At 42.2% G+C, this 15,765-nt stretch overlaps 2 protein-coding genes across 3 annotated transcripts; one reads left to right on the top strand and one right to left on the bottom strand.

Annotated features, from left to right (window-relative positions):
- Window positions 1-1,965: 1,965 nt before the first annotated feature.
- trmu (tRNA 5-methylaminomethyl-2-thiouridylate methyltransferase) lies at window positions 1,966-11,319 on the bottom strand. Its single transcript, XM_021563385.2, has 11 exons — window positions 11,108-11,319; window positions 10,766-10,931; window positions 9,635-9,741; window positions 9,363-9,488; window positions 7,586-7,758; window positions 4,755-4,808; window positions 4,558-4,624; window positions 4,326-4,426; window positions 4,039-4,183; window positions 3,405-3,487; window positions 1,966-2,674 (listed from the first exon to the last, which is right to left on the bottom strand). Exons 1-11 carry the CDS (start codon window positions 11,187-11,189, stop codon window positions 2,528-2,530), a joined length of 1,251 nt encoding a protein of 416 aa, XP_021419060.1. The 5' UTR covers window positions 11,190-11,319; the 3' UTR covers window positions 1,966-2,527.
- On the top strand, window positions 10,690-14,810 carry srr (serine racemase). 2 transcript variants are annotated; one of them, XM_021563386.2, is made up of 7 exons: window positions 10,690-10,814; window positions 12,635-12,819; window positions 12,994-13,175; window positions 13,275-13,405; window positions 13,538-13,686; window positions 13,861-13,950; window positions 14,163-14,810. In XM_021563386.2, exons 1-7 carry the CDS (start codon window positions 10,807-10,809, stop codon window positions 14,402-14,404), a joined length of 987 nt encoding a protein of 328 aa, XP_021419061.2. In that variant the 5' UTR covers window positions 10,690-10,806; the 3' UTR covers window positions 14,405-14,810. The 2 variants fall into 2 exon arrangements, with proteins under 2 accessions (XP_021419061.2, XP_021419062.2); XM_021563387.2 differs by lacking the exon at window positions 10,690-10,814 and adding an exon at window positions 11,317-11,449.
- The last annotated feature ends 955 nt before the right edge of the window (window positions 14,811-15,765 follow it).

A 15,765-nucleotide genomic window follows, 5' to 3' on the forward strand; every position in this document is an offset into this window, starting at 1 on the left:
AACCAATACACAACACACCACTAAACAATACAATGAACTGCACTATAAGGGTGACAAACTGCGCCCAGAAACTGTTAGGGCCTACATGTTTTATTTGAACCGTTATTTAACTAGGCAAGTCAGTTAAGAACAAATTTTTATCTACAATGACGACCTACACATAAAGCTGTCCCAACACCTTACCACTGCTACACCTGTCTATCATGGAGCCTTGTCTGGCAGCGACACAGTTCACTCAGCCTCATTTACTGTCTTTAAAAAAAAAAAACACGTAGCTGGTATGGCTGACTTGCTTAAACAAATGTGGTTTCTAATACCAATTGACATTTACAAACTATGGCGACAAGCAGATAAGAGGCAATCCGTCATTTCAAATAAGACATTAATGAGCGGGCTAGGATGGACGTAGCCAATATAACTATTTGTTTAACACTTTTCAAATGTACAGCGACAGAATTCAGAACATGGGCCGTTCTTACAGTGTTCACCAAGTCAGAACCATAGGATAAATAAGGGGGACATATAAGCAGACAATGAAAGCTCTTACAAAATTCAATGATTACATTTCTCTTAAATGGGTTATATGCACCAAAGTCTCAACAGTAGGGGAAATTAAGAGGGGTAAATAGACCAAATTATTAGGGTGAGGCACATGGCCTACTAACAGCTTACTACACATCATACACTTAGTATTACTTTCTTAGCTACAGTATACAGCTCCCTGGCATATTACATCATTTATTCAGCAGCATACAAGATATTTTTGGATTTACCTTGTGCTGTGCTCACTTGAACAGGAAGGTGGCACAGTTGTCCTTCGTGGGCAAATTTTGTCATCAAAGTCTGGCATTCTCTGGATTTATGGTGCTTTCAAGACAACTGGGAACTCTGGAAAAAAACAAGGTCGAATCATGATGACGTCATTGATCTTCAGGTCGTAGCTCTAGAAAGAGGCCCGAGTTCCTGACTTTCAATTCCGAGTTGGATGACCATTCAAAGCGTATTTCCAGTCCGAGCTTTTTTCTGGAACTCCCAGTTGTCTTTGAAGTCAAGATTTAGCAGTTTCGAGTTAACGGTTTCTTTTTAGCTAAAAATGTGGGTTTCAAAACAGGCCCTGAATAACAGGTTGCTACTGATTCAATCACAACTTTTGGCGAATTGTAGGTTTTAATCCCATGGATATCACATCACCAAGGTATGCATGAAACTAAATAATGCATAACCTGCAAAGCCATTGAACAGGTACAGGTAACGACCAAAATAAAGAAAACACCAACATAAAGTGTCTTAAAAGGGGGTTGGGCCACCACGAGCCAGAATTACTTCAATGCACCTTGGCATAGATTCTACAAGAGTCTGGAACTCTATTGGAGGAATGCGATACCATTCTTCCATAAGAAATTCCATAAATTGGTGTTTTGTAGATGGTGGTGGAAAACACTGTCTCAAGCACCACTCCAGAATCTCCCATAAGTGTTCAATTGGGTTGAGATCTGGTGACGACCATGGCATATGGTTTACATCATTTTCATCAAACCATTGTGATTACTCATGCACTGTGGATGGGGGCATTGTCATCCTATAGGGGCATAGCCATGGCAGCCAAAATAATGTGCTCCCCAGCATGTAATACACCCTAACTAAGCATAATGGGATGTTAATTGCTTAATTAACTCAGGAACCACAACATACTTTGTATCCTAAATTTACTCCAGTGTTTCCATTATTTTGGTAGTTACCTGTACATTCCACCTGGTATAACATACATTACCTTAATTTAACCACCAGAAACAGTGCATAGGCAAAGTATAGGTTAAGTATAAATTGTACGTGTTCGCCCCCTTGTGGCGAGGGAGGAAGAGGACGTGAAACAGTAGCCACAGAGGTTATAGTGAAGTGACGCATACTTTAGCTGGATTTCTTCAGTGAGGTTTTCTGCTGGCCACAAAAAATGCAAGAAATCACTTATAATTTAAAACAATCGTAAGTTTAATCACTTGCTCTTCAGTTCTGAATTCAAGTTATTCTCTATTTACATATTGCATATTTTGTAGTAGTTGAAAAGAATGCAGTTCAATCCAAAATGTGTTTAGGTGAAATGGCACCAAAGGAACAGGCACTCGACTTGTTTGGATTTTCACAAAAGCCATACATTTTTTAATATGCATTTCACATTTTGTAATAATCTGTCCAAATAAATAAATTAGACAATTAATTACCATGTGCATGATTGTACACAGTCCACACTATCAAATAATGATGTACATCACAAGTAACCTAATAGGAAGAAGTATCAACTGAGGGCAACAGTACAGAGGAAGTTTGAGTGTGTGTTTTATGACGAGTGGACAGGTCCGAAAGCATGATCAGTGTGCTCTTCTGTTCTTTAGTAGAGGTTCAGAGAATGGGGTAAGGCTTGTGGAAGTACAGTAGTCTTGTCCACTGAAGTCTGCAATGTAAGGTTAGGTCCATATCGACAGTGGATAGGCCTGGGCTTAGGTCTGTTTCTAGGAAGACTCTCTCAGGCTCAGCTGACTGGTTCCGGAGTCCTCTCCTTGGCCACAGGGGCTTCCTTCATGCGGTCTCGCCCCTGTTGGAGAGTGTGCTCTGTGGGGCCCAGACGGACGATCTTCCCACTTCCCAGGCACTCATCCCCCTTGTACAGCACTGCAAACTGGGGAAGATGAGCGAAGTGAATATGGAGAAATTAGAAGGGAGGGTAGTGATGAGCAGGCATTGACGGAAGCTTTGACGCAAGGCTATTCAGTCAATGTTGAGGTAGATGAGACGGGCACAGAAAATTGATGTTAGTGGGAGACATTAATGCTGAATATTAACTCCTAGTCCCTCTGAACTAACCTCCACATTTGAGCGCATACACACACCACTATTCTCTATCGCTTCATCTACCCTCACTCTGGCCTCGAGCCCAGAGCTCCAAGACAAACGCGCCTCAGCCATATTGTTCTCTCAGAGCAGTGGGTTATGGGATAGCGCATGAAGAAAGGGGGGTAATCCAAGCGTGGACAAGGCTCTTTGTACCCTGACTAGAGTCTGGAGTAATCCCTGTCAGAGAAACCAGAGACGCGCTGGAGCAGCTGGCTACGTTTGTTGGGCCTATGATAGGCCTTTGTTAGCTAGCTAATCAGGATCTTAAGGAATAACACACTGGGACTAACACACCAGCTCACACCAGAACCACTGTAATGGTTCATGGGTTGGCTTTACTCTTAAAAGCTGACCTAACGACAATAAATCAATTTGAAAATGGCCTAAAGAAATGTTACTCATAGTTAAAATTCCTCTGAGAACAAAACATCCCTAGAAAGTAATGAAACCAACTGCCCAAACTCTGAAAAGGGTGAGACAGGTGGCTTACTATGTGTGGGAAACAGAGAGCTTACCTGTCCTGGTGTGAGTGCTCTGATCGGCTGAGACAGCATGATCCACACAGAGCCATCCATGTTCAAGGTCACAGTGCAAGGGGCTGGAGATAAACAACCTCACTATGTTATTAACATGTTACTAACACATTAACATGTCACTAACACTTTTGAAGTGTACATTTTTGACTCAATAAAGCTGTTTTTTAAGCCGTATGGGAGGTAACGGTATTGTTATTTCCCCCCCAACTTTGTCATATCCAATTACGATTGGATGGGTCCAGGAGAGGCGAAGGTCGAGTCATGCGTCCTCCGAAACATGACCCGCCAAATCGTGCTCCTTATAACACCCGCCCGCATAACCCGTTAACCAGGAAACACCATTCAACTGATGACCGAAGTCAGCCTGCAGGCACCCGGGCCCACCACAAGGAGACGCTAGAGCACGATAAGCAAATTTGACCAATTTTGCGCCGCCCTGTGGGACTCCCGGTCACGGCAGGTTGTGACACAGCCTGGGATCAAACCTGGGTCTGTAGTGACGCTGCGACTGCGATGCAGTGCATTAGACCGCTGCGCCACTCGGAAGGTAAATGTATTGTTAATGACACATCCTTACAAATTGTGTCTGGCCCTAACTTGTTATTTCACTCACTGAGAGGCATCTGGTGGATGAAGCGGAAGTGACACTCCATCATCTTAGTCTGGATCAGCTCAGTGGGAGGGTCCTCCGTTATCCAATGGAAACGATCTGTTCGTACCGTGTCTCTGAATAGAGCCGGGTGATTGGTGGTCGGACCCTGATGTTAGGGAGTTTAGAATCAGAATCCCATTGAGAATCAACAGCAAGGAGGTGGGAGATCTGCCTGTATTGTAGTTGGGCTGGTTGTTTAGGACAAAATTAGGTATAACAGTATTGAAGAGGTAGAAACCATTCCTTACCACAAACACTTCTCCAGTAGTAATGTCTTTGTCCACAACAAACCATGCATCCCTCTGCCCACCAATCCTAGCCCTTTGGCCTAGTGTCAGGGTGAACCAACCTGAAAGGAAGATGGGGTAGAGAACTAGTAGTTAATGTAAAGGTTTACTATTGGAAGAGCAGTACTCTTACAAGGATAGTGGGACAAGCACTACCATAGAAGATACCACTGAGGATATCACACAGCATTACCTTGATGTTCCCCCATGATCTTCCCATCCTCAATGGAGACAAAGTTCCCCGGTTTTGGCTCTAAATACTGACCGAAAAACAGGAATGCAGATATTATCACAAACATGTTTATTTATTACTGTGACCAGTGTATCTCAATAATGAACTTCATACAGTAGTTGTTTTCTTCATACAGTGTGTGTATTTGAATTCCATACCTCTAGAATGAAATCCTCAAATTTCCTTTCTCCAATAAAGCAGATGCCCATACTCTGGAAACAGATGACATTCAGTGTTGCCACACAGTCCAAGAAAAAAATACAACTGACTTCGTAAGATGTAATCTATGTCAATACAGTGTAATTAGGGTGTAGGCCAAACAACAACAATGCAATGAAATTATGTTCAACTTTCGTTAATCTGTATGCACCTCAGAGAGGAGAGATGATCAATACTTTATCTACACTCCTGTCCGTATGTACTTGGACAGCGAAACTAACATTTTACATTTGGCTCTATACTCCAGCATTTTAGGTTTGAGATCAAATGTTTCATATGAGGTGAATGTACAGCATGTCACCTTTTTTTTGGGTGGCTATTTTCATACACATTTATTTTACCGCTGAGAAAGGAAAGCACTTGTCCCCACCCCCATGTGAAGAAGTCACAAGTATTTGGACAAATTCACTAATAGTGTATCAATAACAGGGGACATTAGCATTTTTGGGAGGGTATGACCTTTATTCATGATTTTGGAGGTATGATCGTCGTTATTCATGAATGATTATCCGTAATCATGGTAGCATGCACATTAAGACCAGCTACCACACCCTAACAGGCTATTTTTCCCCTTTACTCATATCAGAATGAAACTTTACCAGTTGAAAAGTAAAACATTTTGATTTAAAAATATGCAAATCCTCAATAAATTTAAAACACTTCACACATATGTGTGGACCTCTTGACAAAAATGGTAGCAGGTGAATGTTGAACTTTTGTCGCACACACATCCAGATGATTCTGCATAACATTTTTGCGCAATGACGCTGTTGGTATGATCAAGGCGTATGCATCCGTCATACGTGTGAAATCCAACCTATGCACCACACAGAATGCAGTCCAACTGACTCTGCAACACAATCCTGCAAGTCAAACGCAGCGTTCCATTGGAAATGAATGTACTTCTGGTGTACCAAACGGCAATGACACTGTCGGGGTGACGGAGGCGATATTTTGCATAAAACTTACAGATAAAACGCCACAAGATATCAAAAAAGGCCTTTGGACAAGTCTGGCTATAAGTCCTAAGAACCAGTGTGTGGAATAATGTAAAATGTACCTCCTTTGAAGGCTGAGAAAAAGGTCATTTTGAGAAAATGGCCGATAAAGACAGGCCGGGCAAAGTTGAATTACTGTTTAACGGATGCTGCCCTTTTTCTGCAAAAAAATTAAATAAATAATCAGATGTGTTATTTTTCTGGCAATATATGCAGCGCTTTGTCTATAATGCACTGTCCGCTCTCCCAAGTTGATGCCCAAGAGACCAAACAGCCTCAGATCATGCGCTCAGATCATGTTTGAGACTCAGATTGGACAGTGTAACACACAAGCTCACACCTGCAGGTGACGTGCCGATGTTCAATTTCTCTCTCGTGCCGTCATGGCTGAAGCCAGTGCAAATTCCTACTATTTGTGTGTTCAGGTTAAACGTGGGACGTCGCTCATTATACACAAACAGTCTTAAATTGATGTTTAATGCATCATTTTCAGATCTATTAGAAGCAATTAATAGATAAAACAACAATGTCATTGAACCAATTGACTGGCCAGAGATCAGGGCAATCATCAGCAAAGACACAGTGCAAGCTGACAGTACTTTGGACAACCAAATTGAAATCAAAATGATGGATGAAATCGAAGTGTGTCAGCTGTATGGTAATTTGCGATTCATAACTTACATTTAAAAAAAGGCACTACCAGGAGTAGTAGGCCAGCCGATAACATCAAGGTGGAATGCGTTTGAAGTGATGCGTCGCTGAGAACAGCTAGCATCTCCAGCAAAGTACATCGCCAGTGGCACGCACACACTTCAAGCAGATCAGCAGCTCCACAATCATGTGATTGACTGTCTCCAAGGTGGGGGCTTTTCGTGGCAGCCAGACGAGACAATTGAAGGAGGATGCGGTGAGCAAAGTTACTGGGCTCGAATTTAGTCAAGCTTGAACTATATACACTACCGATCAAAAGTTTGGGGTCACTTAGAAATGTCCGTGTTCTAGGCCTCCTCTGTCCAGTGTCTGTGTTCTTTTGCCCATCTTAATATTTCCCTTTTATTGGCCAGTCTGAGATATGGGTTTTTCTTTGCAACTCTGCCTAGAAGGCCAGCATCCCGGAGTCGCCTCCTCACTGTTGGCGTTGAGACTGGTGTTTTGCGGGTACAATTTAATGAAGCTGCCCACATAATTGCAAAAGGGTTTTCTAATGATCAATTAGCCTTTTAAAATTAGAAACTTGGATTAGCTAACACAACATGCCATTGGAACACAGGAGTGATGGTTGCTGATAATGGGCCTCTGTACGTCTATGTAGATATTCCATTAAAAAATGAGCAGTTTCCAGCTACAATAGTCATTTACAACATTAACAATGTCAACACTGTATTTCTGATAAATTTTATTTCTAAGTGACCCCAAATTTTTGAACGGTAGTGTTTCTAAATGTGCATGTTATAAACTACACTTTTTATGATGATGATGATGATGATGATGAGCTATACTCTATGGCTGGATTGATGTATTTTTTCCAAGACTACATTAATTTGGCAGACCTAACTTGATTGACCCTGTTTCTACAAGGCCTAGGTCTGAGAGGCCTAAATCATATTTCTAACCTCATATTAAAGTTGACATTCTGTACTTGTCGCCTCATATGAAATATTTGATCTCAAATCGAAAATGCGGGAGTACAGAGACAAATGTAAATGTTTTTGCTTTAATGCCCAAATACAGTACATACAGAGGGCAGTGAATCAGTCTGTGTGGTTAGTTACCTCTTTCTTCTTCAGGACGTGTTGGAAGCCGGCCTCGGCTGCAATCTTCTTCACGTAGTCTTTGGTGAGTCCCGACAGGGGAAAGACTGTACGCCGCAAAGCATCCTGAGAAATCTGGCTGAGGAAGAATGTCTGGTCCTTAAAACGGTCCGCTCCCTGGTACAACCTCACCGCTTCAACGGAGATAACAAAGGGTTAAAAATCTGAGATACCAATCGAATGACAGCCCTATAATAAATCGGGCCCTATATCAAATATAACCATTGGTGGTACTCATTCAAGTTCCCTGAATTTCTCTACACATATCAAATGTCTACAGGCTTACAGATAAAAGCCTTTCACATATAAAACTCGGTACCCTGGACCGTTTTTGAGAATTCTACAGAACATATTCTGATTTCACAAGGCCTGAAAATAACCGTTTCAGGGTGTGATTAGCAAGACGCACATTCCACACAACGTTAGCGAGCTAGCTTCTTTACAACGGGCAAAAAAGTAGCCACGCGGCAGCGCGAGTCGCGTCACAATACCTGGTACCTAGGTCCTGGATCTTGGACCCGCTACTCACGCAGGTCCAGGTTTCATTTCAACCAGGGTTTGTTTGCATTTCACACATACTTTATAGCGCTGATCAGGGTACCAAACGCTCCAGGATCATAAGGGGATACAGTGAGGGAAAAAAGTATTGGATCCCCTGCTGATTTTGTACGTTTGCCTACTGACAAAGAAATGATCAGTCTATCATTTTAGTGGTAGGTTTATTTGAACAGTTAGAGACAGAATAACAACAGCAAAAATCCAGAAAAACGCATGTCAAAAATGTTATAAATTGATTTGCATTTTAATGAGGGAAAAAAGTATTTGACCCCTCTGCAAAACATGACTTAGTACTTGGTGGCAAAACCATCTGACCACAACACTTTCATCCAGTTGTCCTCTGAATCATTCAGATGTTCATTGGCAAACTTCAGACGGGCATGTATATGGGCTTTCTTGAGCAGGGGGACCTTGCGGGCGCTGCAGGATTTCAGTCCTTCACGGCGTAGTGTGTTACCAATTGTTTTCTTGGTGACTATGGTCCCAGCTGCCTTGAGATCATTGACAAGATCCTCCCGTGTAGTTCTGGGCTGATTCCTCACCGTTTTCATGATCATTGTAACTCCACGAGGTGAGATCTTGCATGGAGCCCCAGGCCGAGGGTGATTGACAGTTCTTTTGTGTTTCTTCCATTTGCGAATAATCGCACCAACTGTTGTCACCTTCTCACCAAGCTGCTTGTCGATGGTCTTGTAGCCCATTCCAGCCTTGTGTAGGTTCTGTGGACAGGTGTCTTTTATACAGGTAACAAACTGAGATTAGGAGCACTCCCTTTAAGAGTGTGCTCCTAATCTCAGCTCGTTACCTGTATAAAAGACACCTGGGAGCCAGAACTCTTTCTGATTGAGAGGGGGGGTCAAATACTTATTTCCCTCATTAAAATGCAAATCAATTTATAACATTTTTGACATGCGTTTTTCTGGATTTTTTTGTTGTTGTTATTCTGTGTCTCACTGTTCAAATAAACCTACCATTGAAAGTATAGACTGATAATTTCTTTGTCAGTGGGCAAACGTACAAAATCAGCAGGGAATCAAATACTTTTTCCCCCTCACTGTATGTGAAAGCGCCCAAAGTCTCCATATTGTTATAAAGGTAAGATTGACATAATAATAATAATAATAAAACGTTGGTATGAGAAAAGCACAGAAAGATGTTGAGTGGAGGTTGTTGTTCTTACGGTTCCGGATCTCAAAGCGGTCTCTGAAGACATGTTTAGGGGGAGGAGCCACATGACTCTGTTGGAAGACATCTTCATCCTCCTGAGATGTCCTGGCATAGTGGCCTGTCGCCATGGCATCAGCTCCTAGGGGGGAAATCAGCAACAACACAATATTGTCTTTTTTTTTTGTACAAGCTCAGTTTCTTTAATGGTACTTGAAGGTCTTAGCATACTCGGATGTTTTTCATAATATAATGCATAGTAATACTGAGCATTATTATGCTACATACCCAAGCCGTTGATGGCATAATTGTAGAAGTGGTTGAATTTGATGTGTTTGTTGCACAGAATGTCTGGATTTGGTGTCCTGCCCTTCTCATATTCCTTCAAAAGATTGCTGAAGAAAGGAGACATTGGTCAGAGATTGAGAAAGAGAGCAATCTGGGGTGGGTGGGTATAATTTGTGGAACGTTCCAACAGGAATCTCTTCCAAAAACATTGTAAATAACAAGGTTGCCATCAAACGACGCACATACAAAGTTGTATAGCGGTAGAATAAGATACCAGGTATCTTGGGGTGGGCTATTTCATAAAGTTTTTCACTCACCACGTTTATGCTGAAAAATGTCTGTCCTCACTCTGGTAGTCTATGAATAAACATTAAGAATACGCTACATGGTGAGTTGATGCCTATTCGGCAGATAGTTAGCTAGGTGAATTGATTATGTTACTTTGTATGCGTTGTTTGTTGGCAACCTTGTACTTTACAAAGTTTTTGGAACTGATTCCTATTGGAACATTCCACAAATTATACCCATCCATCTGGGGTATATTCACTATCCGATTCCTGTTGGAACGTTCCACAAATTATACCCATTCATCTGGGGTATATTCACTATCCGATTCCTGTTGGAACGTTCCACAAATTATACCCATCCATCTGGGGTATATTCACTATCAGATTCCTGTTGAAACGTTCCACAAATTATACCCATCCATCTGGGGTATATTCACTATCAGATTCCTGTTGGAACGTTCCACAAATTAGTCCCATCCATCTGGGGTATATTCACTATCAGATTCCTGTTGGAACGTTCCACAAATTATACCCATCCATCTGGGGTATATTCACTATCAGATTCTGTTGCAAACGGAAAACGTTTTGCAACGAAAATGTGTGTTTCTATTGGACAAATTCAGATAGGTCGCTTGCCATTTCATTCCATTTTCTCTGTTTGGTTCTTAAACGGTAAACTTTGCAAGACAATGAACACACCCCAGATCTAGCCTTGTGACACCAACCTAATCCCGTGATAACTCACATTATTTCAATTAAGGTGAGTGCAGCTGTCTGCTTAGCCGGGCTACAACTGTTCCAATTATACAGATTTAACAATCATCTAATTAAGGAGGATACCTACGTGAACACTTCGTGCCAGTACTCTTTGACGTAGGACACTTGATGGAAAGGTATGTCCAGATTCTGGCACACTTTGTAGGCATCTTCACAGTCCTTTTCGGATGAACACACCCCATTCTCATCCAGGGAATCCCAGTTCTTCATAAACACTCCAGTAACGTGGTACCCTGTTAATAAAACAAGCCAATTGGAAGACGTGAAACTTACAGTAAACAAGAAACATTAGATATAAAATAAAACATATTCCGTTAACTCATTTTAAAAAAAATGACAGTTTATTTGTATCGTCTCAAGGAGTTTAGCTAACGTTAATGTTGAGTGTTCCAGTGAAGAAACGTCTCACCTCTTCTTCTGAGTAACAAAGCCGTTACAGAGCTGTCAACTCCCCCAGACATCGCGCACACGACATGTCTCACGACACCCATTATTTGTCGCAACTATTTGCCAGGAAAATACGTTTTGAATTGACTAATTCAGGTTACAGCTTAACTTTTTCGGATAGACGCGGCCATTTCTTCGTTCCGTCTCAAAACAATGTCCGACTAGAAACAAGTCGCGTGTGGCTACCTCCAGAATAACTGTAACACTGTGTAAACATAACCTGAGCTTTTGAAATTCTGCTCCGTAAATTGGATACAAATCTCGAAAATCCACACATTTGCATATATTTTTCGAAAGTATCAAGGTACGTTGACAAGAATTATACATGTCTCTGATTATATTGACTGTTACACCCGCAAAAGTGGAATATATTGCACAAATGTGTAAATCTGTAGTAACAGTTCCACCATAAAAATGGTGAGATCATTTTGTGTTTCGTGATTTCATTAACGTTACCTCTTCTTGCAAGTATTAACAGAGCAGACGAATGAAACAATATATAATGTGTAATGGTGGAAAGGAGCTAAGCAAGTCATAACTATAATCCTTCTCATCAAATAAAATGTTGTTGGTCACATACACGTGATTAGCAGGGTGTAGCGAAATGCTTGTGCTTTTAGCCCCCGACAGTGCAGTAATATCTTATAAATTACACAACATATACCCAATACACACAAATCCAAGTAGGAATGAATTAAGACTATGTACATATGGACGAGTGATGTCAGAGCGGAACGGACTAAGAGAGTAGATTCGTATAGAATACAGTATATACATATGAGATGAGTAATGCCAGATATGTCAACATTATTAAAGTCACTAGTGTTCCATTCCTTAATAAAGTGGCCAGTGATTCCTAGTTTATGCCTATAGGCAGAAGCCTCTAATGTGCTAGTGATGGCTGTTTAACAGTCTGATGGCCTTGAGATAGAAGCTGTTTTTCAGTCTCTCGGTCCCAGCTTTGATGCACCTGTACTGACCTCGCCTTCTGAATGATAGCGGTGGTGAACAGGCAGTGGCTCGGGTGCTTAAAGTGTCCCGGAGGACGGCTAGTTTGCCCCCGGTAATGCGTTGGGCAGACCGCACCACCCTCTGGAGAGCCTTGCAGTTGCAGGTGGTGCAGTTGCCATACCAGGTGGTAATACAGCCCGACAGGATGCTTTCAATTGTGCATCTGTAAAAGTTTGTAAAGGTTTTAGGTGACACGCCAAATTTCTTTAGCCTCCTGAGGTTGAAGAGGCTCTGTTGCGCCTTCTTCACCACACTGTCTGTGTGGGGGGTCCATTTCAGTTTGTCAGTGATGTGTAAGCCAAGGAACTTGAAGCTGGGGTGCACCCTCTGCTGTTTCCTGAAGTCCACAATCATCTCCTTTGTTTTGTTGATGTTGAGTGAGAGGTTGTTTTCTATGCAAATTAATGACTGGTTTTAGGACAATCCCACCAAAGACTGTTTCGAACCACTTTGATACAACTCTGTGGTTGTCTTCCAGCATGGTGGATGTGCCACTATCAGTGAAAGCCATCACTTTGGATCTGCTAAGAGATGCCAGAGAGACAGTGAGGACCAGTCCTTTGGGAGTCATCAACACTCCTATGATCCCATGGTGCCAAACAACACTACCGCTCAACATCCCCTGTAACATCCACATCAAACTGGAGAACATGCAGAGAACTGGTGAGTTTGTGTATGAATTAGATGCCTTAGTCAGACACATTTACATTACTACTGTACAAGTTTCAATTAATAATGTAGGCTGTTTTGTGGTAGATATATCGATAGACATGGTTGATGTTGGACATTGAGAGTGATACAATAACAGCAGTTTCATGTCATTGTGTTAATTGCCAGGTTCGTTTAAGATAAGAGGAGTGGCCAACCAGTTTGCCAGAAGACCAAAAGGAGCCCATTTTGTCACCATGTCTGCAGGGAACTATGGGAAGTCTTTTGCATATGCCTCTAAACACTACGGCTCCAAGGGGAAAGTGGTGATGCCAGAGACAGCCCCTGTATCCAGATCTACACTCATACAAGTCAGGTTCTTGTTTCCAATTGACTGCTTCAGTCTTTAATTGTATCATCTAAAATGACACGTCTGAAAATAACCAAACATATCGGTCCATTCGCTCCAGAATTTTGGATGTGAGGTGGAACGGGTGCCTACAACCTGTCTGATGAACGTGGTGAATCGTTGTGTCCAGGAGGAAAACATGACGTTCCTCCACTCATATGACGACCTGGACCTGATTGCAGGACATGCCAGGTATAGAACAGCCGAACAAGGCAACACAACCAGCTTCCTCTTTTAGAGGGAAAATAAAATGCTGGTCTGTCTCTCGCTGTCTGTCTCTCTCACTCCCCACCCTCTCTCCCTCCCCCTCTCTCTGTGCTGTAGTCTAGGTTTTGAAGTACTGGAGGTGATGCCCCAGCCTGATGTAGTGGTGGTGTGCTGTGGAGGAGGAGGTCTACTGGCTGGGGTGGCTGCTGCCATCAAATTGGCCGGCTGCGAGAAGACAAGGATCTATGGGGTAGAGCCAGAAGGAGGTACATAACACCTGTTGTTTAAATCTCAACAAGACAATATCAGGAAGGGCTTTTTACAACTAAGATACACCACAAATTGACATACATGAACATACACATGGGACAATATACTGAGGGGTTGATATACAGTATGACCATTTTGTTGACCTTCATTTCCTGTCTTTGATTCATTAGCCTGCACCATGTACAAAAGTTTCATCGAGAAGAAGCCTGTAGGCATGGACACCAAGAGCATCGCGTCAGGACTGGCTCCACCTTTTGCAGGTGCAGTACATTGGCTAGACCTAAATAAATCCTAAAAGATCAGGACATAAGAGGGAACAACTGTGTCTTCATCTGGAATGAACCATAGCCAAGCAAATAAATCTGTGAATTGTGCCTTCTTTACCTGTGCTAACTCCCTGATGTGCTCTGTACCATATGTCACGTAAAGGTTAAAGCATCTACCATTGTTAACTGCCTGGTGTGTTGTCCAGGCACCCTGCCCTACGAGCTGTGCCAGCGCTACGTTGAGGAGATCGTACTGGTGAGCGATGAGGAGATAAAGGCTGCCGTGTCTACCCTGTACAGGGCTGGGCTCCTAGTGGAGCCGTCAGGGTCCGCGGCATTCGCAGCCATCGCTAACGACAGAATCCCTGACATTGCTGGGAGGAACGTGGTGGTCATCCTCAGTGGAGGAAACATCGGCAAAGACGAGCTCACTAACTTCCCTGATTGAATATCTAGTTACTTACATACTTAGGAATTGTTCTACTCCTGAAGCATAGGCCACAAACAACAGTTTTCCAGCGTATTTAGTCCCGGGTGATTTGTTCACGTTCTCCTCATGCGTTTCCCCATTGAATATTCACAAAGTTATTATAAAAGTGACTACTACAGAGAATAAATAATGATTATTCCAACCAGTCTGAGTTAGGAGAAATGATGCATTATTATTTTACTACATTGACTGTTACAGAGAAGAAAGAATGACCATTGCTCTAACCAGCTAAAGATAGGTGCAAATCATGCATTATTTTTTCTCACTAATACTTTTTATACTGTGATAGTATCTTTTTGCAAATAAACTATGCAATGTATTCAGTATCAGGAACATATGCTGTGTTTGATCACTGAAATGTCAACAACTCAACTGTGCTCTTTGTTCAACCGAAAGACAAATTCTCATGTCCATACTGCATAGCAATCACTTGATGGGGTGTATACTAGGCACGTAAGAAGCACACATGCCTAGGTAACACTATCAGTGAATCAGAGTTACCAAATAACAAAACTATGAGTAGACCATAACCTCCCACCTACAATGCATTCGGAAAGTATTCAGACCCCTTTATCCACATTTTGTTACTTTCCAGCCTTGTTCTAAAATGGATTACATGTTGTTTTTTCCTCATCAATCTACACACAACACATAATGTCAAAGCGAAACAGGGCGTTAGAAATGTTTTGTACATTTATTAAATGAAAAATAGCAATACCTTATTTACAATAAGTATTCAGATCCTTTGCTATGAGACTCAACATTCAGCTCCGGTGCATCCTGTTTCCATTGATCATCCTTGAGATGTATCTACAACTTGATTGGAGTCCACATGTGTTAAACTCTATTGATTGGAAAGGCACACACCTGTCTATATAAGGTCCCACAGTTGACAGTGCATGTCAGAGCAAAAACCAAGCCATGAGGTCGAAGGAATTGTCCGTAGAGCACCGAGACAGGATTGTGTCGAGGCACAGATCTGGGAAAGGGTACCACAAAATGTCTGCAGCACTGAAAGTCCCAAAAACACAGTGGCCTCCATCATTCTTAAATGGAAGAAGTTTGGAACGACCGACGTCCTAGAGCTGGCCGCCCAGCCAAACTGAGCAATCAGGGGAGAAGGGCCTTGGGAGGTGACCAAGAATACAATGTTCACTCTGACAGAGTTCCTCTGTGGAGATGGGAGAACCTTCCATAAGGACAACCATCTCTACTGCACTCCCCCAATCAGGCCTTTATGGTATAGTGGCCAGACACAGAAGCCATTCCTCAGTAAAAGGCACATGACAGCCTGCTTTGAGTTTGCCAAAAGACACCTA

This window comes from Oncorhynchus mykiss, chromosome 15 (assembly GCF_013265735.2).
Source record: "Oncorhynchus mykiss isolate Arlee chromosome 15, USDA_OmykA_1.1, whole genome shotgun sequence".
NCBI lineage: Eukaryota > Metazoa > Chordata > Actinopteri > Salmoniformes > Salmonidae > Oncorhynchus > Oncorhynchus mykiss.

Bases quoted from the DNA above. Each gene is read 5' to 3' on its own strand.
- srr (XM_021563386.2), top strand. The intron at 13,687-13,860 runs GTACATAACACC...TTGATTCATTAG, and splicing joins TGGGGTAGAGCCAGAAGGAG to CCTGCACCATGTACAAAAGT. The intron at 13,951-14,162 runs GTGCAGTACATT...TGTGTTGTCCAG, and splicing joins ACTGGCTCCACCTTTTGCAG to GCACCCTGCCCTACGAGCTG.
- trmu (XM_021563385.2), bottom strand. From the start codon at position 11,189: ATGGGTGTCGTGAGACATGTCGTGTGCGCGATGTCTGGGGGAGTTGAC. The intron at 9,742-10,765 runs GTAGGTATCCTC...TCCTTTCTTCAG, and splicing joins TACTGGCACGAAGTGTTCAC to CAATCTTTTGAAGGAATATG. The intron at 4,427-4,557 runs GTAATGCTGTGT...TCTTCCTTTCAG, and splicing joins GATCATGGGGGAACATCAAG to GTTGGTTCACCCTGACACTA.